This window comes from Boleophthalmus pectinirostris, unplaced genomic scaffold, assembly GCF_026225935.1.
Source record: "Boleophthalmus pectinirostris isolate CB_2022bp ecotype Guang Dong unplaced genomic scaffold, ASM2622593v1 HiC_scaffold_14, whole genome shotgun sequence".
NCBI lineage: Eukaryota > Metazoa > Chordata > Actinopteri > Gobiiformes > Gobiidae > Boleophthalmus > Boleophthalmus pectinirostris.
The window spans coordinates 14,008,577-14,034,040 of NW_026571047.1; the positions used below are offsets into that span (position 1 = coordinate 14,008,577).

The 25,464-nt window shown below is 39.1% G+C and overlaps 1 protein-coding gene across 1 annotated transcript in view; it reads right to left on the bottom strand.

Annotated features, from left to right (window-relative positions):
- Window positions 1-14,613: 14,613 nt before the first annotated feature.
- ngfrb (nerve growth factor receptor b) overlaps window positions 14,614-25,464 on the bottom strand; it is a 28,530-nt gene continuing 17,679 nt past the window's right edge. The window contains exons 4-6 of the mRNA XM_020936719.2: window positions 20,258-20,498; window positions 17,914-18,074; window positions 14,614-15,071 (exon numbers count right to left, since the gene is read on the bottom strand). Coding sequence (XP_020792378.1) covers window positions 14,731-15,071; window positions 17,914-18,074; window positions 20,258-20,498 — 743 coding nt within the window. The 3' untranslated portion in view covers window positions 14,614-14,730. The remainder of the gene's footprint in view (window positions 15,072-17,913; window positions 18,075-20,257; window positions 20,499-25,464) is intronic.

The following is a 25,464-nucleotide window of genomic DNA, read 5'->3' on the forward strand; positions in this document are numbered from 1 at the left end:
CTTATTATGTATGCAATTTTTAGATATTTTTTCTTTTAACTCCCACTTTGTTACTTTTTAGTGGAAAACATGTGCCCTTATGAATGGGCTTGAATCTTCACAAAATTTGGTCTGGAGGAGGGCCTCTTCCTGCTTGTCTCCACAGCAATGTTGTTTGGCTATAATTTTAATAAAAATTAAAAATATATTAATCTGGAGATTAATAAAACTTTAGAATAAAATAATTTACTTTAAATCAGGAGTGGGCAATTATTTTTGGCCACTTGAGAAAAAAAAAAAAAAAAAAATGTATATATATATATATATATATATATATATATAGAGAGAGAGAGAGAGAGAGAGAGAGAGAGAGACTTTCACATGGGTGACTTGGGTTCGAATGATGAGCTAAACAGTGAGGGTCCTTGGGCAAAACCCTTTGTGCTACTGCCGACCTCATATAATGATGAGAGACAATGAAGAGATGCCGGCTCAGACGTCCCGGCCTATATATATATATATGATGATTATGACAAAATTGGTTGAACAGAGTTTAAAAAATGAACCTCTGATGGTTCCTCCAAAAGTATGGTGGACCTACTCTGATTTCAGCTCCCAGGAGACCTACGTTCACTCACTTCACTTCAGTGTATGACCATGAGGCGGGTGTGGATCACACTCCTTTCTCTGTCCCACTTTGATGTGTCTCCAATCCCCGACAGAGGATATTGTTGCCGGGTGACACTTGATGCGCCTGCTGCCTCTGTAGAAATGGGCAATAGGAAGAAGAGAAAAGGAGAATATCTGTTTTATGTGGTGGGCAGACACGGTGACCTCTCTGAAAGGTCACGGCCCACACTGACGGAGAGGAGTACCCAGAAGGCATCACTGCTTACATTAACACAAAGACTGACAAAGTTAGCTACAAGCTGCTCACTAGTTTTGTCACTATAAAAAATTAAGAAATATTGTTAAGTTCCAGTGTCATTTTTCCCTTTATAAGCAATTCAAAGTGCACTTAGTCCACCACCTTGTCTGAGATGTTTTGATTAGAATGTTCCACAATATGGCACAATACTCATTTATTTTGCATTTATTTAATCATACGTGTTCATATTACTAAAACATAATATATATTTAAAATAAAAAAATGCAGGATCCTACACAAAAGTTATGTAGTACACCTGCAAGTTATTCATAATGTCTCATATGTATTTGTACTATTTTCACTAGGGATGTGCTAAAATATCGAAATATGATGTATCTATATTGATATGGGCTGGTGTATCGATATATCGCCAACAATATTTTAGGTATATTTTATCAAATTATTTTGTGGTGAGGCTACAAACTTGTTGCTTGTTTAGAGAAAGGAAACTTGTTAATGCAATATATTACATATTCTGTGACTTAGTCACAGTTTTAATGATTCAAAATTTATGTATTTCATATTCACTTTGCATGGGTAGTGGTTCAACAAAAACTATTAGAATCACAGTCATATTTTAGTAGTGATGTAGTAAGTAAATGTGGAGCTGTATAAGCTATGAATTAATAATATTGTGGAAATTCTCCTATTACTATGTAAATGGTGAGAATTAAATAAACATCACAACACCATACAGTTTCTTCTTAGTCTATTTTTTGACTTGAAGCTTCATGTGGTACATGAGCAGTCTGCAGGAGTGTGAACTGCTACCCAGGGCACAGACATTCTTGTGGGCACATCTGGGGTCAGAGTGGGTCACAGATATGGACATGAACTTGCAACTAGGCAAGGGGTAAACAAAACTAGGTAAAAGGTGAGACAAATGTCACAACTATCACTTCTATGACTTAGACATAAGTGCCACCAGACAGACACCAGAGGGGACTTTCCATTACTTTTCCTTTTTTTTTTTTTTTTTTGTGAAAATGGGGTTGATCACTAAGTAAGGGGACAAAGGCTTTCTATTTTACACAGCCGTATCAAATCGATTTGCACAGAATACTATTGAATCAAAAGTGTAGTGTATTGAGATACACATTATATCGTGGCCTATGTATCAAGGTATGCATCATATCAGCAAAATCTTAATGATACCCAGCCCCAATATTGACTGTCTTATTTCTGAGTTACTGTACATACTATGCAGTGGCCAGCTCATGATGTAACTATCTGCCTATAGGCCAATCCTGTCAAAACACAAACATCTCTTCAGCACATAGTTCAACACTTTAAAGTTTCATTGTCTACATTTTGTTTTGACCAGTTGGACAATGCACATGTCAGTCAATTAAGCTTATCTATTTAGGCAGGATTTAGAAGTTGTTTTGGTTTTTAAAAACAGACATTGACCAAAGCCCTGATACAGTCTGCATACATCAGAAACTGACACACTGTGACACAGTTTGCTTCTGGTCTAGGGTTCAATGACAAAGCCCAATTTACCAATTTAACCAGTTAAAAGTATAGAAAGTGAAGCAGTGTTGGGAAGAATACTTTTTAAATGTATTAGTATCAGTAGTTACAGAATAAAATGTTAAAATGTATTTTCTAATGTATGGCCCAATAAGAGAACTGTACTTTGCATTATAGTGTAAAAATGCAAACAGAAGATTAAAACAGCGTAATGTTTATTATACTGTTGGTACTGCATTAATTTGTCACTGTTTATATAAAGAAAAATCCTACACACACAAGAGCTGCATGATCAAGGACTAGAACGTCTTTGATTTTAGGAAATGTATTCTCAAAACAACCTAATAGTAACAGTACAATCAGTCACTCAAAATTAGTTCTCAATCAATCACTCAAACTTTATTTATAAAGTGCTTTTCATACAAAAAATGCAAGACAAAACACTTCTCTGAATATATATATTTTGGTACATGTATTTAGTTACTTCACTGGACAGCCTATAAGGTAATATTACTTATTACATATTCCAGAGTGCCCAACACTTGTACTCCAAATGTACTTCAGCTTTGAAAATAATGTACCAGAAAATCAGCATGAAAACAAGGGCTTACAGTATGTTACACTGCCAAATCTAACCTAACCTTTGACCTCGCTCCCATCACTCTTGTCTGCATCCTACCTAAAACATCCTACAGTGGTGCGTTCAAAGCCGGTGCATTGTTTGAAGTGCGGTTACTGTCTACCGTGACTAAAGGCTCCACGTGTATCCCCACATGAAAAGCTGTAGCCACTGGTTACAGTCAGTCGTTTATCATTGAGAGGAGCAGTTGGGATGTGTTTCTCTCCTGGTCGTAAAGAGAGAAGATGTTTGTGACCTTTGACCTTTCCTTAAACATTACCAGTTACAGAACACTCTTGAATGGTGTAGCTCAGGGTATCAGGGTCAAGTGGCTGAAAGAAGTTAAAGCTGGTTTGCATTGGTGTTGTAGCTTGAGCAGGAGCCATGGGGTCATCTGTGTGCATTCCAGTGCTGAAAGTCATTACTACTTTTGCATGTATTCTGACAAATCTGGAATAAAAAAAACTAACAAAAAACATATACTATTACTTTGGGCAGGATATGTCTCTCAGTGCAAGGTAGTATCACCTGTATCCATGGGAATAGTTATATTAATACCATGTTGTTGGCAAAGGGAACTATGGAGTAAGAAAGCTTTCAGAAATATTTGTGCGCATAGAATAGAAATTCATGCGTATTTGGGAAATCTGTGCATATTTTGTTGTAGTTGACCATAAAATAAATATTTGTAAACTCTCAAATGAGTCCAGTCGTACATAAAATATATTGTGTGTATTTTATCCATCAGAATATGAATTGAAAAGTTACGATGTCAAGACTTACAATTGCGAAATTAAAATTTACGATTACGCTTTCATCAGTATGAATACGAATTCACAGACGGGACTTTACTGACAAAAATACATCATCACATCACAGACATTATTTATCGATCAAGATCAACACTGCACATGCTCATAGACCGGGAGCCAGGTACACCCCTCAGGATATTTTTTGCATGAGTTGATAGGGACCAACCCCATCTCAGCCTCCTTTGGTCTCAGGGCCCATAAAACACAGTTTTTAAGAAAAGCTATTTGCGAATATGTAACTGTAAATATTAAGGTACTGTAACTGCATACATGGTCAAATAACCCTAAAATTTGACATGGTGTATCCTGACACATGGGGGTAACTAGCAGAAAAATATTTGGGGGCTTGCTGCCTTTCTACTGTCAAATATCACCCCCAACATACACCAAAAGACAAAAAAATGTCTGTCCGCCTGACAAATTGTCATCAAAAGTGATCATTTTTAAGCATTTTATTGCATATATCACTGCCTCAAATGTACATGAAAAACTTCCCTAGTATATAAGCTTCAATTTAAGCCCAAGATGACCTTTGTATCTAGAGGGAAACAGCTGCTATGACCAAAGTTCTTCACTGTACCTCAAATCGGCAGAAAGCAGAAGTTACAGGCATTACGATTTCATATGGGATTAAGCATGATTTTTTTATAGAAAAAGAGTTGATTTATGTACTGCTATACTATATGAAGTGAATTACATTAAAAATGAATAACATTAAAACTCCAGGTGGACAGGGATCCACCTCCCATGTCCTATTTTTTTATTTTTATTTTTTTTGAGTTGGTGAAAAAACATTTAGAAAATAGAGCCCAAATTACCTGCCTCTTTTTTCTCTCTTGCCTCTCAGGGCCTGTTCCATAAAAAAGTGGAGTTAATATGATTAACTGAGATTCAGGAGCAGGACTATGCCTCAACCGCCCTCTCCTCCTCACCAGCGAACCACAGCTCACTTCGACCACACCCTCACGTTCTCTGCGGGGTCACACTGACCCGAAGAATTTTTTCCCGAGCGGGAAGGAATTTATTTTCATGTAAATTTTCGCCAAGCGAGAAAATATTTTTTTGGGTCTGATCGACCCGTCCCAAGAGAGTGGGTCAATGTGACCCCGAGGAGAGCGTCATGGCTAATTTCCCAGAAGTCTATGTGTAGCAGCCTTTCCCATCATCCCAGTTTGTCTCGGCCAACTCGACAGAGCTCGAGACACGGATCACGAGCCGATCATTAACACGTCCAATTCGGAATCTGACCTGTTCGAAGCGTCGCAGTCCGTTGTCTCCTTACACTCCCGATCCTACTCCCCAGTACTACGAAGAGAGTTCCCGGAGGGCCGCAAGCCGCCATCTCCCCCACGCCTCCACCGCAGAGCTCTCTCTCCTGGCCGTACACCCGCCATAATCTCCTCCGTTGACAGGGACATCCTCGCTCTCCTCCCCCTCGTTCGCCTCTTCCTGTTTGCCGCTCGCCCGGCCGCAGCTCGCACAAGCCACGACCATCGTCTCGACCGCAGACACGGCAGCCTCCTCGGAAATCACCTGAGCTCCCGTCCCAGTACTCGACTTTGCGCCCGCACTAACAAATCCAAGATATACCATAGCCATTTAGCTTCAGTCCAATGCCTGTCATTCCGGGCTCCCAGCCCCCTTCGCTCTCAACCCCCTCTCCCCTTCCCCAACACCCAAATGTTTTTTCTACTGTCTCTTACACACACTCTACCTTCAGCCAGTCACCTCCATTACTCGTCTGTGTCCCGTTCCTTCATCTCTCTAACATCAGATTATTACCGGTAATTACGTCGATCTCGCTCAATTGAGCCAGCCCCCTCTATCGCGAGCCATCCGCAGTCTATACTAACCAATGCCACACACCACTCCTTCCAAGGATCTCACCCCTACTGAATTTGCTTTCGCTTTTTCCTTATATCGCAACGTTAGCTGCTCCGCTTTTCCCAACCTTAAAGCCGAGAGCCGACTATCTGGCACTGGTCCTCAACCTCACGTTGTGCTTCAGTCGGTCAGGTGGGGCAGAGATTACTGCGGGTGCACCATTCTGTATCAAGGAGGATGGATAATCTGCCATAATTTTAACGATCAGAGTTGCAGTGTCTCCAATTGCAGGTTTCTCCATGTCTGCTTCTTCTTCAGCAGCACCCACAACAGAATCTCTTGCTGACACAATCCAGTCACCATCGTCGACGAAAAGAGCACTCCCTACACCTCTACCACCCCCATCAAGATAAATGCTCTATCACCCCGCAATCACCCCGAACACAAGTTTGTTAATTTCCTGGTCAATTGTGTCAGCAACGTTTTTCACCGTGCCACTGAAGTTCTGCCAGACATTTCACACTCATGTAGTAAGCTCCAGTCTGCACTCACAAATCCCACTGCTGTGGACAACCTTTTGGCGAAGAAAGCAAACGAAGGGTTCATGATTGGCCCTTTCAAACGTTCTCCTTTTGAGACTTTCCGCATTACCCCCATCAGCCTGCATCAGCCCCATCGGAAGAAACGTCTTGTCAAAATATCTTCTCCTTACAGCACAGCTGTTCCCAACATCAACAGTCTCATTCCTGCCCCAGAGGTTTCCATGCAGTATGCCACTATCAATCATGCCATCTCTCTCATTTGTCTCACAGGCTGCAGAGCGTGTCTCTCTAAAGCGGACATTACCAGCGCGGTCCTGCCCATCCAGATGCTGCAGCAGCCCTAAAATCTTTGACTCCTTGTCCTAAGCCTTGTGTTAGATTCTTATCAATAACTTAAAATTTCCATACGTCCTACACCTCCTGGACGACTTCCTGCTCATGACTCCTGCATCTCCCGCCCCGTTGTTCCAGCCTATCGTCATTCATCAAAGTCTTCCTGGCCAATCTTGGAGTTCCTTTGTTTGAGGAAAAGACCCTTGGCCCTTGTACTACTATCAAGTTTCTCGGCATCATACTCAACTCAGTCTCAAGTGTCTCTCCCTCCTGAGAAGGTCCAGCAAACCTCCCTGCTCCTCTCAAACTTCAATTTAACCTCATGCAACAAGAGACAGCTCCTCGCGCTTGTCGGTCACCTTAACTACGCTCCTCATGAAAGCCACATCCATTGAATTCCTTCATGATATTATACCACTGAATGAAGCTTACAGGCCCAACATGTGCCTATGGAAGCATTTCCTGGACTCCTGGAGTGGCATCTCTTTCTTCTAAGACCAATTTATGTCTCTTCCCAAAGACATTCAGCTTTTCACCTGTGTAACCCTTCACTTGGTCTTGGAAGGTTTTACCAGGGAAAATGGTTCATTTCCATGTGGCCCCCAGAGCTTCTCAGGCCAACTGACAGCTCTTCTGGTTTGTTCAAACTCTACCCCATTCTTTGGGGCCATTCTTTGGGGGCATGAGTGGTCTAGTAGGTGCATCCTTATCCATCCTTGTCCATTCCGACAGCAATGCCATGGTCCACATCTTCAGCAAGGGAAGATCTTGCTCCTCCCGCGATTGCCAGTTCCTCCGAGCTTACTTGTCCACTCAGAATTAGTTTGTCATCCGCGCAGCTCATACTCCAGGTTACTTAAACTCCATCACTGCTCCTCATTTCGATTTTTAGAGATTCAAAAGCTTGGCTCCGCACTTGGATGACTAACCCATTCTAGTTCCTCCATTTATGCTATCCCGCTGTCGCTCCTCTTGTCTCCACCTCCCAACACACCATCCTCAACAGCCTCGCCCTAAGCTTGCTTTTTATAATCTGACTGGGTGGAATAGCTTCAAAGCTAAGACTGGCCATCTCTCACTGCCACGTTTCCATGTGGATTAAAGGGCTACTTAAGTCTGAACCTTCTAAATGCTTGTGTAACACCCCCTAAGGGCTTGACCTCCCCACACAACAGGTATGTTGGATCACCAGAGAACTATGGACAGCCAAGTTCAGTTTTAAGGATTTTATTACAATAATCTGCAGAGTTTTAGTTTAAAAGGGGGAAACAGGTCACAGGAGCATATATATCCCCTCCTTTTATGTAAGTGTGTGTGTGTATATATATAGTTATATATATGTATTTTCTCCCCATCTAAACATGTGTTAAATTCCTTGCCGACTGTACCTGTTTTGTTTTGTTATAGGATGTTATTATATAAAATACTTAATAAAAATTAAGTGACAAAAAAACAGGTCACAGGAGTGGGAGAAATCCATGGACTTCATTTAAAAGTTAAAACTTAGAGCTAGTCCAGAGGTCCGGGCATTCGGTCAGCTAACGTTACTCCATGGCAGGCAATGACAGGTGGCACAGCTGGTGTGGCGCTTTGTCCCCACTGTGCCCCAGTTTCACCCAAGGAGTGGCTGACATTTCTTCTACTGCCCAGGACCTCCTAAACAGATGACAACCAGGTGTGAGAGAGAGAAGGAAAAAGTCTACAGGGTTTTTATACCATAGGCACCGCCCCCCCAGCTGCCAATTATATATTTTTTGGCCCACACCAAACAAAAGAAAAACCCACACAAAGAAAAACCACACCCATTAAGGTGACAGAGGAACGATACCATAGCTCTGCTACACTTGCATCTTACTTCTACTTCTACTTATATTCTCTACTTTTGCATTTGCACTCTTCGTTACAGATAACTCTCTCCGCCCTTGGACCTGACCCTTCAGCTTTCTCCCATATTCAGAATTCACTCCGTCATGAAGCGTTTTCTACCCGTCCGTCCCCCCAGCTTTCTGATCTCGCCATACATTCTCCGGATTTGCTTATCTTCATTCTCCACTGGAGTTAAATGGACCAGTTGGGAAACACTTTCCTTATCCACCTCTTATGCCTTAACTTATCCTTACAAACCTTTCATAAAATATCTCGCTTCCACTTGTGCCTTCGATTCCTCCGATAACGAGCTGCTCTTCCTCACGGAAACAAGCAAGATGGCTTCCAGGTTCTGGTCCAGTATTGCAGTCATTTTTGCATATCTCCCCATTCCTTCTCCAGCCACTGTTTCCACATTGGTGCCACCACGTCTGCTGCCAATGCAAGTGTACCTGACTGGAAAATTCAGGTCCTCGATTGCTGGGCATCCAGCACCTATCTCACCTACGTTCATCATGACCTCAATGATCTCTACCAAGCCCATTCCATCTTGTGCTCTTTCAAAATTTTTTGGCAATCCTGTTCCGGGTGGGCCAATTGAAGATTGAGATGGAGCCCCCACCCTGAGTCTCAACCCAGCCATCTCTGCCCCACCTCAAACATTTATCAATACATTTCTTCTTCGTACAATCTCATTGTTGGCGTGGTCCCTGCTAGTGAAATGCGATTTTAAGAAAGATTTTTGATGTTCTTTACTTTTGCTTTGTCATATAATTTAATAGTCAAATGTTATGGATTTAAATGGCCCTACAGTAACCTCTACTGTTTTCCCAGAGCACATCTTAAATAAATACAAATTTTGGGAGAGATTGGTTTCATTTTAGAGACTTGATGGTGGACCTGTGGATATAACTTCATTCTGCTTTGATGACTCTGGTGAAAGGTCTTTTCAGAGCAGAAGGTTCCCGCTTTCCTCATCTGAGAGAGACTTGTCCAATTGGGATTTGACTTCTGTTTTACCTCACACCACTACTGATTTCAAAGTAAATACTGTGCTGTGATTTTTGAAGAGAGTAATTTAATATAGTGAAAATCTAACAAAATATTTTTCCTAATCATTATTATTATCATTTTACCATAAAAATGCAATTTCAGTTTTGCAGAAATATATGAAAGGTCAATTGCTTTGCCAATTTTACAGTCTGTATCAAATCCATTTTTATTTATAGAGTGCTTTTCATACAAAAATGCAACACAAAGTGTTTAATCCTTAAGTCATCACACAGTAATCAGCTGACAACCAAAATGACAGTTTGTGTGACAATACATGCAGTATTTTTATTGGTCTGTTTTTGTCCAGAGACGACATATACAACAAAAAATAAAAAAAAATATATTGGTGTGTGAAGCACTTTTTCGCTTAATGCCACACACTTCCACATGGTAGTGACCAGATTTAAAGGCATATCAGTAGTAGCAAGTGGTTTATGAACAGCTAAATCTAGTGTGAGTAATCTAATTTCCTTCTTTCTTGTGTTATCAAACCAAATACAGCACAAAGGTGATATAAATGCAGCCATGCACTGTGTGCTCTCCAGTGGTTATATTTATCGATAGTTATCAATCATAGGCTACTGTATTTTACCTCTACCAATGAACCACCACAGTTATTTTATATAATATTAAACATATAAACACTTGTATAATTTTGACTGATTCTCTAATCTCGTGGTCATCTGCACTTTAACACTCAGCCAAGCCACTCTCAGCAGCACATGTCATGATGCACACATGGTTCCCTTTACACATCAGGCATTCCTCACTAATAACTCACTGGAGGTTAGCCACTGTTAGCTCCAAATGTGTTTCCCATTCAAAACCTTGGTTCAGCTAGAAAACAAACACAGCCTGGGTTATGGGTCAGGACCTGCTAGTGCCATTTCTAATTTGGGAAAGGCTAACAGACTCTCAGGTTTAAATGTATTACAGTAACGGGAAGTGAAAGGCAATCATCTGTGTAATCAGCATGCTCTTAAAGAATTAAGCTTAAGGGTCCTATATTACATGAAATGTAGTCTTGTGAACATTAAGTCATGTTAGAATGTTGTTACCTCCTCAAAAATGTACTTGGCATTGTGTTTCTTTTCATTCTCAATTTGAGTAATCCTGCATTAGATGTCTGCATCTTCAACCTCAAAATGCTCTGTTCCACCATATGTCACCAAGAGGTAGTGTTAACAGCTTTTACCTTTTGTTCTGTTCTAAGCTTGGCAATTCCAAGGCTGAAGCTATCCAAATGATTTCAAATGAAGGTGTATGAACACAGTGGAGCACTTCCTTTATTACCACAAGACATCACAAGGTGGAATAGTCTTCAGTAGTTCAGTTTGAGAGAACTCAGCCTAAATAGGCAGGTTTAGTGAGTTAAACAAAACAAAACACAACTCCAGGTATTTTTTTTGATAAGATAACATAGAGCAGAAACTAGTGTAATGTGGGCCCTTTAAGGTATACTTAAAGTTTATAGGAAATTTAGTTTATCAATCAACTTTTTTGACTTTGAGTAAATTCTAGTTTAATAATTTTCCATCAATGCAAAATGTAAGGTTCTTGTATTAATTGTCAGCCTGCAGCAATGAAATCAATAAAGTATAAATAGCCTACTAAACAGTAAGTCTATGGATCTTACTGCCACAATATTATTTATATGCTAGAATCACTACATGAGTGAAAACCCATTCATTCACATACAATACCATGATACCAGTGGGAACCCCTGTCATTTCATGCCTAATTACCTTAGCTTATCACTCAGCACACTAAGTCAAATTGTGCTGACAGCCTGTTCATATTGACTGTGGCAAGAGCCTGTTGCCCTTTAGTATAATGACCACATAAAGCCATAATTCATGCTCAGAAAGTAGTCCTCTCCACTTCCTCCTTAAGGGCTTTTGAACCCACTGGTAATAAGTCTGTCTCATTTGGCCCAGGATTACATGTCAGAAGGATTTGTGTGGTTCTTATAGAAAATGAACACATTTTTAGCGACCAGGGGGCATAACATGTGAACTGAGGCCAGAGGGTTGGGAACAATGAGAAGATGGGGAAAAATATACATGATCAGAATAACATTAGTATAGCATTACTTGTAGTATAGTATAGTTTTGATTGGCCTCTTGAATGCCCTAAGGAGGTGCTCTAGGCATACTCCACAACAGGGCAGACCTAAGACATAAGAGTTCCCCTGAGTAGCTAGAGGAAGTGCGGGGTGAAAGAAATTCAAAAAACCCTGCTCCACTGCAACCATGAATTGGTCCCAGATAATCTGTAGAGCTTTTCCCAAATGAATATGTAACATATTGTCAGAGATTCCCACTGAGCACCACTCAAAAGCAGAATTAGGTTTAAGAGCTTTATTATTGGTTTATGGCTAGTTTGACGTAAGAACTTTGTAATTCACATGAACTATAGTACAGTTTACATTATTAGTACATAAAGAACATTCATTATATCCATAGATCTATACAAGTAGACAGTCATTGTCAGTACGAGCTTCATTACCTGGGCTTTTATTTTCAGACATACACCCTCATTTGCATAAACATGTCACTCAAGTGCAATGACACTTCAGTTAGATACTGTACAAGCTACTCTAATAATCTATAGGATTACATTTGGCAAAATAAGCAAAACATGTTTTTTTTTTATTCATAATTTCTTTGAATTTGAGAGAATATTTTACAGTAATTATATAATTATATAATGAAGATATAGGTGGTGTCAACTGACTAATCTTTTAAATGATCCAATTTCAATTGTGGCAGAGTGTTCCAGATCAAAAACTAACTGTATAAATACTAATACATTACTGTAATACAATAATATGTTGGTTTACTAATTACTATACATACCAACAGTAATTGCTTAGCTGGAAACTACAACTCCCTTTTTGAAAATAAAAAAAGACACTTTTAAAAATGCAAATTCCAGGTTTTAAGTCCTATTAAAATTAGAAAAAAAATATGCATAAGATTTATTACAAAATGATCTAAAAGCTTAACTGTGCAACATCAGCAGAAACCTGAAAAGTCCCCAGGCACATATGATGTAACACAGAAAACATGACACATATAAGTGCTACAATCTATGCCAATAAAATAACATTATATTTAACACCATGTACAGTTTTATGGAATACCTTCATTTCATTATGTAAGCTCAGTATTGGTTAGTAATAAACAAACAATGGGCTCCTTCAATTGTAAAAACAAAATTCAAATGAAAACATTTACAATCACTGGTCACGTTTTAGGCACACTTTCCTTCTCATGCCTCTTTTGTGACATTTATAGCACTGATTCAAGTAGGAGTCTATACAGCTACTCCATTGTCTTGGCATTGTGATATTTTTTTTTACTATAGTATCAAATGTTATTTTTGCTCTCAGTAATGCATGTCATCTGATCACCACCCATTTTTTAAGTAACATTTCAAAACAAAAGCCTTTTCTTAACAATTCAAATAAAGTGGCCAGTGATTGTATGTAAGAAGAATGTGTGAAACAACATGCAGCACAACTCAAGAGCCATAACCACAGCTAACACTTAAACAGTTTGATTTATACAATTTCCTGTTTTTACCTGAACATAACCCACTCTACTTTCTCTTATCTATTTGCTCCGAGTCCATCCCACATCCTTTGACTTGTGTCTCCATTGACTTGCCTTTCATCCAGAGGTCATTGTTGCAAACAATAAGGAAACATTACACCCCCCTTTGCGTACGCCCTAATTCACTCTGTTTCATCTGTTTCAAAGATTGTCAGAAGCAAAGAGTATCACATGGTCTGTACAGGTGATGATTTTAAGCAGTTGCAAGATGGATGTAGGAAGTAAAATTATTCAGACCCTGAATCTGGATGAAAGCCTAAAACAAAAACAAAAAAATAAGTATTGATTCATTCACTTTTAGGTTTGTGGAGAACTCTATTTGCCATTCTCTCCACAAAAAAACTCTAGTATTTATGATGTGGGACCTTTCTGACTCGAGCTTGCATGTTCTCCTCATGTCTCCCGGGTTTCCTCCAGGCACGCCAGTTTGGCCCATCAGCCCAAAGCATGCAATAAAGGTTGTTGCCCACTACACTACAGATAGATCTGAAGGAAGTGTCTGGGGAGTGTGAAGCCTATAGCCTTAGACCACTGCCACAGTTGTACAACAGGAATACATTTGAACATCACTACACTACTTTCATCCAAAAGAATTGTTAAAGGATTTTCACATGTAAATTATTACAGTGTCTTACGGTTTTGTCTTTGCAATCTACGGCTACAGCAAATGCCTTTGTTGTGATGTGGAAATGCATTAAGCTTGAGCAGGGTATGAATAATGAATTGGGTTTAACTATAATGTGCTTACATTTGATTGTAAATCTATAAGAGACCCTGAGAAAAACAAAACTTTCAGGCTCTGCATTTTGCTCCTCTCTCATTTTCTAACACATACCAGTTCATAGTGTACACACATTCTTAAAGTGAGCTCTAATGTTGACATAACAGTATCTGGTCCCTAGAACAGCGCATTAGTTAAATGAAGCAAAACGTGTGTGGTATGTTTGCATAGTGCATGCATGGAGTTACTATACTGCATGGTATTGGTATTTACAAAAAATGTACATTGAATGTGGAATTGTTTCCTCTTACATCCTCTACAGGAGATTCAAGCAGGCTTGTAGTGTTGATCAGCATTTGTCCAAGTCACAAGTTTGTGCAACACTTTGTAAATCTGATCAATGTCCTCTGAAATGGTTGAAATTGAGAATGAGTTTGAACAAGTCCATGTCTCTCTTTTTGTAGATATTTGGTGTGCGTGTCTTGTCTGGTAATGTTAGCAGGTCATTTGTCAAAGGTTTCACAAAATGTTACATGCTGCTTCTCTTTGGTAGATTTTTGACATTATGAGCATTTGATAAAAAACAAACAAACTATAAATGAAGTGAACACTGACAGAAAGGTTGAAAGACAGAGATAAGAAGTTGAAAGCTCACATCCACCGCGGCCCCATTTTTGGAAAAGTCACAGTTGGATCACTTTTAAATCTTCTTGAATAAGAGGTGCAGATCCAGGGTCAACACATGAAACAATTATATGAGTAAATATATATAAATATAAAAATATTGAATTACGTACAGGAATTTAATGGCTTTATCATCTAAATGTTTAAAATATTTTTGGTGTAGATTGTGGTTTGTAAATTTGATGATTGATAGGTGCTGGCTTTCCGAGGCTTTAGATAAAAGTTGAGCTTATAGGAGCTATGAGTAAGGCCTTAGTATATAATATAGGCTTGAAGTGTTCAGACTACAGATGTGGCAGTGGGCTTTGTTGGATTCGAACCTAGGACTAAACTCTGAGCAATATCCTCTCTGTTAATTTTGCGCAGAGCAGTGCACAGAGCATTGATACTGGCGCTGTCCTTGCTGGCCCAATCAGAAAGCAGCGCCCTGACGGGATGGTCCTCCTGCCTGAAGGTGGCAATGCGCTCCTCCTCGTATCCCAGGAGACCGGCCAAGTTGGACCAGTCGCTGTCATCCATGTTGCAGTTTTCTCCAGCACTTCCTCTGAACAGCAGCTGCTCTACCTTCTCTCTGGTGTGAAGAGGCAGCAGCAGACAGGGCTCCTCATCCATTGTAAGAACTACATATGAAGGAAAGACACATTTTATTTCTACTTTCAACTTTTTATGACTTTATCCTTACATGGCAGTCACTGGTTCATCTGGCCTTGTGATTTTTACAATAAAAATTAAGCCTTTGGTCCCTTTTATGTGATGTATGCATCACATATCACATTATTATTGTTATTAGAGCCCGACCGATATATCGGTTGGCCGATATTATCGGCTGATATGGTCGCCTGGAGATATATCGGCTATCGGCCGATATGCTTACTGATATGGGCCGATATTTCACATGGGCATGTTATACCTCGTTATAAATCTTAGACTCTCTACATTATGTTCATTTAATCCGATTTACAGACAGATAAATGTCTGCATCTGCATCAGTATTTATGCTGCGAAGTCATTTGTCTGTGTGTGTAGTTTTGACAGCGGCAGCGGCTCAAAACGAAACTTTCAGAAATCTGCATGTGCATAGGATAGAAAAAACTTGCATATTTGGCTGTAGTTCAGTATAAAATGAATAAACCAAGACTAATCTTGGGCTCGAGAGACAGGGAGAGGTAAAGACCAAGTCCTGACTCTCAGACTCTCAGTTCTCAGTCCTGAGTCTGGTTTTCAGTCTGGTTTAGTCCTGGTTCAGTTCTGTTTTAGTCCTGTTTTTTTAGATCTGTTTTTAGTCCTGGTTTAGTCCTTTTTCAGTCCTGGTTTAGACCTGCTTTAGTCCTGCTACCCATCACTAGTAGCTAGAATGTTATCTACTGTCTGTAAATATTCCCACTGAGCACCACTCAAAAGCAGAATTAGGTTTAAGAGCTTTATTATTGGTTTATGGCTAGTTTGACGTAAGAACTTTGTAATTCACATGAACTATAGTACAGTTTACATTATTAGTACATAAAGAACATTCATTATATCCATAGATCTATACAAGTAGACAGTCATTGTCAGTACGAGCTTCATTACCTGGGCTTTTATTTTCAGACATACACCCTCATTTGCATAAACATGTCACTCAAGTGCAATGACACTTCAGTTAGATACTGTACAAGCTACTCTAATAATCTATAGGATTACATTTGGCAAAATAAGCAAAACATGTTTTTTTTAATTCATAATTTCTTTGAATTTGAGAGAATATTTTACAGTAATTATATAATTATATAATGAAGATATAGGTGGTGTCAACTGACTAATCTTTTAAATGATCCAATTTCAATTGTGGCAGAGTGTTCCAGATCAAAAACTAACTGTATAAATACTAATACATTACTGTAATACAATAATATGTTGGTTTACTAATTACTATACATACCAACAGTAATTGCTTAGCTGGAAACTACAACTCCCTTTTTGAAAATAAAAAAGACACTTTTAAAAATGCAAATTCCAGGTTTTAAGTCCTATTAAAATTAGAAAAAAAATATGCATAAGATTTATTACAAAATGATCTAAAAGCTTAACTGTGCAACATCAGCAGAAACCTGAAAAGTCCCCAGGCACATATGATGTAACACAGAAAACATGACACATATAAGTGCTACAATCTATGCCAATAAAATAACATTATATTTAACACCATGTACAGTTTTATGGAATACCTTCATTTCATTATGTAAGCTCAGTATTGGTTAGTAATAAACAAACAATGGGCTCCTTCAATTGTAAAAACAATAAAATAAAATGAATAAACCAAGACTAATCTTGGGCTCGAGAGACAGGGAGAGGTAAAGACCAAGTCCTGACTCTCAGTCCTGGTTCAGTTCTGGTTTAGTCCTGTTTTACACATGGTTTAGATCTGTTTTAGTCCTGGTTTAGTCCTTTTTCAGTCCTGGTTTAGACCTGTTTTAGTCCTGCTACCCATCACTAGTAGCTAGAATGTTATCTACTGTCTGTAAATATGACACAAAGAGGCAGAAGAACAATAAATGTTGCTTAAATAAACCCAATTTAAAATCCACTACAGCCAAACCTAAGTTTTTTAAACAATTCAAGATTTACAGTGAATTTTTTCATCACTAAATATATCGGCGATTATAACGGCTATCGGCAGCTCCAGCTCCCATTATATCGGTTTCATATCGGCCACAACAAAATCCATATCGGTCGGGCTCTAATTGTTATTATTATTTGCTAAGTAAGATAAGAGTTTGGTAATCTAGTTATCACTCATTTTCAAAGCATTCTATAAGGGCATCAGGTTTAAATTCACAAACATATATTTTTGGCAACTCCAAAAGGAAAATTTTAATTAGAAATAATTGATTTTGTTAGTATTTTACACACTGAACTATTGCTAACGTTTTCTTTAACTTACTCTGTATGTGGAGCTTCAATTAGTTAAACAAACATGTGATTTTGAAGTACTTAAAAGTAAAATGTAAACAGGTTTGTCGAGAGCAGACACTGCCAAACTGCACTGCATGTTGTAACACTAAAGGATGTTGCAATCCTTGTTTGCTGATTTGCTACTTCATTACATTGAAAAGTTGTTGAAAATCCTAGAGAGCTAAATCCTGAGGTAAAATTCTTTTCCACTGGCTAAATCCAGTGTTGATTAAAAATAAACCAACAGTTGGATTTTGTACAATACAAACCTGTTGCCAGGGACATTTTTCACCAGGTTAACAGCTGGTTTATTCACAATAAGCAAATAATGCCACTTTCTGAAGATGCTGGTATGTTTATGAACAACCCGAGTACTAACTAAGGAATAATGGAAATACAATATCTAGTTATTTAATGATTGTATCTTTATTTAATGGCAGCAACAAGTCTGGGTTAAAGGCATTTGTCATTATTCGTGTTGCACTCAAAAAGCTGTATAGACCAGATGAGTGTACTGTTTTTTTCTGGTACCTGTGTGTGTCTGTGTCTGCCCCTGCTGTTCCTGTAGACTCTGGCTGTCCACTGAGATGCCACTGTCACTGTGCAGTTTCTCTCCCTCAGGCGATGGCGTCTGATTTGGATTGGCTGTACAGTTGTTGGCTCCCTGTTTGTTTTGCTTGCAGTTATTCCACCTTAAACCAAATAAAAAATATGTTATTCAGATCATGTCACTGCAAACCACCAATCAAGTTTTATTGGGACCAATACACAAGTTCAACGTAGCAATTATAATGGTAGGGAAAGATAGTAACATTACCATTAGTTGTGCGAAAAAGCATTAAATAGAAAACAGTTGAACACAAACAATGAAATAGTTATGCAGATGAGTTATTTGCAGTATATTCCCACAGTATGATCAGACCACAGATGTAAATTGCAATAATTAACTGCAATGTTCCCAGTAATAAATTTCAGAAAAGCCATATACACAACTGGGACTATACAGTAGAGCCCGACCGATATATCGGTTGGCCGATATTATCGGCAACTTTAGGCATATCGGCTATCGGCCGATATGCTTGCTGATAGGGGCCGATATTTCACGTGGGCATGTTATACCTCGTTATAAAGCTTAGACTCTCTACATTCTGTTAATTTAATCCAATTTACAGACAGATAAATGTCCTAATATGTGGCTCCACATCAGTATTTATCTACGGAGTCATTTGTCTGTGTGTGTCCGTACTGTCCCTGAACACACCACAGAGTCGCGTCACTCACGTGTGTTTGTTTACACTCGCAGATACAGATCCAAACACTGAGATTATATTCTTTTTACGGACAATCGGTTTGAGTCTGGATTAAAAGGACATTTATTAGTGCAGATTTGTGATGTGAGGAGGAGCCTGTATGAGCGGTGAGTGTTGGAAATATGTCGACTCTGAAGCTAGTTTTTGTCATTTGTTATGGGTTAGCTGCTGTAGCTCACGCAGATAAACAGACTGTTTTCTATTGGTCTGTTCTAAAGTGACTATATTGGTCGTATATTTGTTACTGGACCTGCACTGATATGTAAATGAGCTGTGAACAGACGTGTGAATTATGACATTTGCGCATATAATTAATTACCGCGGCGCGCACGTATTTACGGCTAAAGGCTAATAGCGCTACTTTCTTTACTAGTTATGGGTCCGTCGCGAACGAAATGACTCTTAGAACCGGCTCTTTAAAGGGAACAACGGGAGCCTGATCCTTATTGGGAGCCGTGTTTTCTCTTTCTCTCACTTTTTTTCTCTTCACGCCGCGTGATTCGTGGTTTGACAGCGGCAGCGGCTCAAAACGAAACTTTGAGAAATTTGCGTGTACGTAGGATTAAAGAAAATAAAAATTAAAAAAACGAGCATATTTGACTGTAGTTTAGCATAAAATAAATAAGTCCCGGTTTAGTCCTTTTTCAGTCCTGGTTTAGACCTGGTTCAGTCCTGATTCAGTCCTGCTTTAGACGTGCTTTAGTCCTGCTTGCAACAAAACAATCTGAAGAGCCACTTGGGAGCCAAAAGAACCAGCAGGTTTTAGTGAGCCGAGCCAAAAGAGCCGGTTCTCTAAAAAGAACTGGAATACCCATCACTAGTGTCTAGAATGTGATGCAAAAATGCCATTAAGCCAACCTACTGTCTGTAAATATGATGTAAAGAGGCAGAATAACAATAAATGTTGCCTAAATAAACCCAATTTAAAATCCACCAGAGCCAAACCTAAGTTTTTTAAACAATTCAACATTTACAGTGAATTTTTACATCACTAAATATATCGGCTATCGGCAGCGCCAACTCCCATTATATCGGTTTCATATCGGCCACAGCAAAATCCATATCGGTCGGGCTCTACTATACAGGGGGATCAAAATGGGCAAAAGAAATAACATTTGATATATGACCAATCCCAATCCGTATAATATTATAAACTGAAGATAAAATTGAAAAATAACAGGTATGAAATTATTAGGCAAGACAGGAACTTGATGCCAAAAATAATTTGAGAAACACTTTATTAAATGGGGTCAACATTAGTGTTTTCTTGATACTAAAATTTAAAACTATTTCTATACTAAAGAATAGACTCAATACTCAATACTGATTACGATACCACAGTGATAATAAATTATAGTCCTTTCTTTAACATGCCTTATATCTGTCTGCGTCAGTGGTCCACCTAGTCTATGTGAGCTTATACGTGTTCTGATAAATGATTAGTATCTTATTTACAATACTTTTGACAACCCTTGTCAATGTAGACTATTATACATAACACTCATGCTGCTGCAATTGCTGCAAAAGGTGAGTGCACATGCCAAATATGGAATTCAGATCCCTACCTTTTAAATATGATAAAGGCCACCAGACCCCCGACTACAGATGCCAGGATGGAGCAGTAGACAGGGATAAGCTTGTCATTCAGGCCCTGGTAAATGGGCTGTCGGGAGTCCCCTCCTGTGGTGGTTGTGGTGCTGTCAGTGGGCAATGGCAGGGGTGGGTCTACAAAGAAATCCCCATCATCTTCTCCCTCAGTGCTCATGGGGGAGGTGACAAATGGAGGGGGGGACAGGGTAGGGGTGGCTGGAAAGGACAAAGAGCAGAGTCAGCCTTGATAGACATGTTAATTAAAGGAAAAAGATTTGGTGTGTGAATGAATGGTGAATAGTGAATTAAATATTGGTCAAAGAATATACCAGATGCATGTCCATCAGAAACAGCAATGCTGTTTTAATAGGGCTTAGTAGAAACAGGTCCTGTTCAAAACTGGAGAATTGATAAACCACACCTCTGTATGGTGAAATTTCACAGACGCAAGCACTCACCTGTTTTTACTGTTGAAAAATCGGTAAATTCGATAACCCAATGTATGACATGACATTTTTAAGGGAGTAGGTGAAAACATACAATTTCAGAGCACTCAAGCTTGTGAATGCAGAACAATACAACATGCATGAATCTATCAAAATGTATCGTAAAGTCACAAAAGCCTATTTGAGATGAGAATCTGTCAAGATTGAGAGGGCAACCAAACTACAGTGCCTGAGAAACCATTTTTAAATCTTGGGCTAGACTTGGTCAGGACACCTAGCTGTTCATGTATGTGTTTTAGGCTAAGGAATCAAACAACTAACTTATTAGCAATACAGGATTGTTGGATGAGAACATTTTTAGGCTGAGGTTATAGTAATGTAGCAGTGCGCGCCTGCTGCCTTCTGCCACCAGGTGGCGCCTGGGCTTATAAAAGGGCACTCCCCGTAGCGTCTCGTTCTCTGACCTCGGCGCACTTCCGGGATAGGGCTCCGCCTTGTCGCGCACAGGTAAACAACCGCTGTTCTCTAATTACAATTACAATTTTATAATTTAATGTGTGGCTTTATTGTAGTGCCACCGCTCCTAGAGTCTCGACGCGCCCGATCGAAGTTATGGCTCGTGAGTAAAGCTCCTGCATGTATTTGCTGTTGATCGCCACAAGCGCCACTGTTAGCCGCTGTCCACGGTTGGGTCGGTGTTGCTGTCAGATGCCCCGGCCGCTCGGCGTCAAGCCTCGTGGATGTAGAAGCGTGTGTTTTGTGGTACGTTGGCTGGTCACTGGTTTAGGTTCATGTATGGGGCTACCACCAAGTGAAAGATAAAATATAATGTTCATTTTAGGGTCCAGGGTGGTCTTCGGCACGTCATCTGATGGAGCGGTGGCCCTGTGAACGAGCTGCTGCTTTGTTTTACTGTGTTTTTTTAATTTTAAGGACAAAATCACCGTACCGCTGCTTTTGGTGACTGTTATCGGCAGTTATGTGAACAGTGAATAGTCTACTCTTAAAGTTAATCTAACAAATGAATTATGGCAATAATAAATAATTTCATGTTTTGTAAGTCACTTGTCTCTGTCTGTCAATTAACGAACCTGTGAGCCTTTTAGTTTAGTAAATTTAGTTTTAGTTCTGGGCTACGCCCAGTGGCGTTGTTGGTTTTATGTTGATTATCTTACTTTGGGGTGCTCCTCACACCCCTCCCGGATGCCCCGCTCGCCACAGTAAGATAAGAACCTTTATTTCAGTGTTTGATATTTCAGTGTTGAAATATAAAGTTCAAGCACAGCAGAAAAAATATCACTGTAACCAATCCAACTAGAATATTAGTGCCAGTTATCTGCCTGGAAAAAAATCAACAAATGAAATTTAGGCAAGCACACCACATCAAAACTCAGACTATAAACAAAAATAAACCTGGACAAGACCAGGGCTAGAACAGGACCAATCTAAGTCTAAAGTAGGACAAAACTAGGTAACAAAAACAGGAGCAAACCCAGAACAAGTGTGAATGCAGCCAACTAGCAGTTTGTTGCCTAAACCCTACAAGAGATGTTGTACCTCCAATGAAATCAGCACATCCTCTAATACAGCAAACATAAACCAGTGCCTAATGCACATAGAGAGATGGCACACCACTTGGTCATTTCCCTTACCCTCAGGGAGCCATTACCGAGACTAAAAGCAACTTTGTCCATCTCGTCCTGCCCACTCACCCCTCCCAACCCCCACCTACTCCCCCACCATCCCACACCCGACCATTAATGCTCAAGCGGACATGCTCACCGCCTCACCACCAACGTGAAAACCTATTCTGGCCTGTCACTTACTTACTGTTACTCACATCATCAACAGGAAATCACGATGTCAGCTTCTCAGGGCCCTAAATACCATGAGAGCGGACTAAGTGAGACACATCCATTTCACACTAAACAGGCCAGAAGATTTACAATGAACCTATTAACATGGGTCCACTTGGGGCTTCTAGGTAAAGGAATTCAATGGAGATTCTTCATAACAGGCAGTATGATGTCCATTATTCGTGAGCTTAAAGATATTGATTTTTGTCCTCAAGCAGCACTAAAAATACTTTGTTTGGATGATAGTGGTGTAAAGTTTCTCTGAAGCCTGAGAGGGGGATCTATCCACTTCACTCTGAGGCTAGTCTGGTTTGATATGTTACATGAGAAAAGAGTTTGCACCTCATTGTGTTCCATATAACCTTTAAATGTCCTTTGAGTTATGTGTTTTGATGTAGCTGATGCAAAAACAGCAGTAACATTTAAAAAGCCTTAAAGACTTAATTCATAATTAACAGACTGTTATATTTTATTATACTTGCCCAGTGTAGTGTTTAATTTTCCACTATTTCTATATACATGTTCCTGCATTTTTCTATTTCTATTCTCTTGCTGTTTATAAACTGTTGCATTGCAACACTGAAATTTCCCCATTGTGGGCCAAATAAAGGTTCTCTCATCCTATCTTAATTCCTAACCCTTAATTAAGTAGTTATTAAGCCTGACTCATTCCTTAAAGGCTATTTCTTCAATATGAAATCTTTCCTCATAGTTTATTAAAGCTATAAATAGTGTATAGTGTTACCACAATAACTGATCATTTTGAACATGAATGTAATCTGCTTTAACTTGGTGTGAATAAATGTTGATTAATTAAGTTAATACAGATTTGATCACATAAAACAAATTTAAAAAAAAAAAGGGCCTGGCCACACCACATGTGTATTTGCCCTATGCAAGTGTAAAAACTGCAATTTTTGGATGTGTGATTCTTTCTAATCCAAGTTATTCCTATAGGTAGGTTGCTCAGTACTTCTTGCTGTAGTAGTGGTGTAAATTGTTTTGCTTTTACTTTTCTAGTTATCTGGAGGCAACTGTTGGATTTGGGTGTGGCCTAGGACAGTGAAATGGACAGTCTACTGTATCTACTGTATTTACAATCAAGACCACAACTGAATTCACAATAAATTCACATAGAGATTTCCTTAATACACACATGACTTAAAATATTCAGACTGATAATGTTGGTCGGTTCAGTTAATGTTACTGCAAATACAAAGAGTGGCAAATGGCATTGTTCACAAAGTTTAATCATGTCTCTAGATCGAACAACCAGAATGCATGAGTGTGTGTTTTCTAAATAGAGTGGAAATTGCTAGAAAAAATGACTATTACATATTTTTAAAGCCACTGTTCTTATATTGGTTAAAATGGTAAAACTGTTTAAACCATGATTTGGGATTACAAAGCACCTTCTGCCTTCACTGTGGTGTATATTGGTTTGCGAGTGTTTATGTGTGTGGTAATCTGCAGGCACCACACCTGAGTCCAGCCCCTCATTCCAACTGACTGTCAAACAAAACAGGTGTTATTGTGGCTTCCTCATGAGAGCTGTAATAATGGAGCTCCTCTCAAACTAGATGACAACCTTCAGACGAAAACACAGTTATTTTTCCTGACATGTCATTACTGAAGCAATAAGCCAATAAACCCAACACAAGGGACTTTAATAGTGTTGTTGATACAGGTAAACCTGGGATCATTTCAGATACATGTTCCTGCAGTAACTCATGGGCACTCCCTTGGCTTAGGTGCACTGAATCAGATTTTAAGTAACAATTTGAAAAAAAAAAGAAGAAGAAAAAACATACAGAAAATGCTTAATTAAATCATATTCTAAATGAACAAGTGATCTGATGAGATCAATGGATTATGATTGTAGTACGAAGATCCATGGAGCAAATAAACACTATTCCCACTAATAAATAAAAGAAGTACTGGTATGGTAAAACAATAGTCACTCCATAACTTCAAGATGAATATTATTATTATTGGTGCTTCACACTTTCACAATCATCTAAATTGGTTCTAAATAAAGTTGCAGCGATCCAACTTTTTCAGTTCCAACACCAGTGTTGATCCTTTGGTTTTAAGTATCTGCCGATGTCAATATCAATTGATACCAGAGCAGAGAAAGAAAATATAATTTATTTCCTTCAAACATAAACATCATATGGTAAATAACTACAGAACAGTTTTGAAAAATACAAGTTTAATAATATTATGAGATGTTTTGGGCCAACATTGGCTAGTAAATTATCTTATACACCAATCCGATCCATCCAGCAAAATTGTCAGTATCAGCTACCCAAGTGAGTCCAGTGGGCCATTGCTCATTGGACTCAAACTGGTCTCAAACGTGATCAAACACAAACATGTATGAAGGCACCCTATAATGTATGCATGTACATTTGGTAGCTATATATTTCCTTTAACTAAAACATGCATTCCTGTTCAGAGTTTATAAATCTAAACTGTGATTGCTTAAATTCTTGACCAATAAGAGGAATGGGTGGGATAGGTAGACAATATGTATCTTCAGTCTGATTATATACACCAATAACAAATGGGATTATGATATTTTGGTGGAGCAGCTCTATGACATTGTGTGTGTGTGTGTGTGTGTGTGGCAGCGCTGCAGCAGAAAGCGATCGGCTGTGGTAGAGGTCAAGCAGAGAAACTGGAGAAGGCCTACAAGAAACTCCATCGCCTTTATCGACTAGGACTCATTCTCAGCAGCTGTTCCTCCCTCTGCTCTACAGGACGATTCATCTGTCTCGCTCCACATCCCTACATAACTATTATCATCATGAAGATTCTACAATTAACTCACTAAAATTATCTTAGGTTAGTTTATTATTTCTGATACTACAGCTTTAA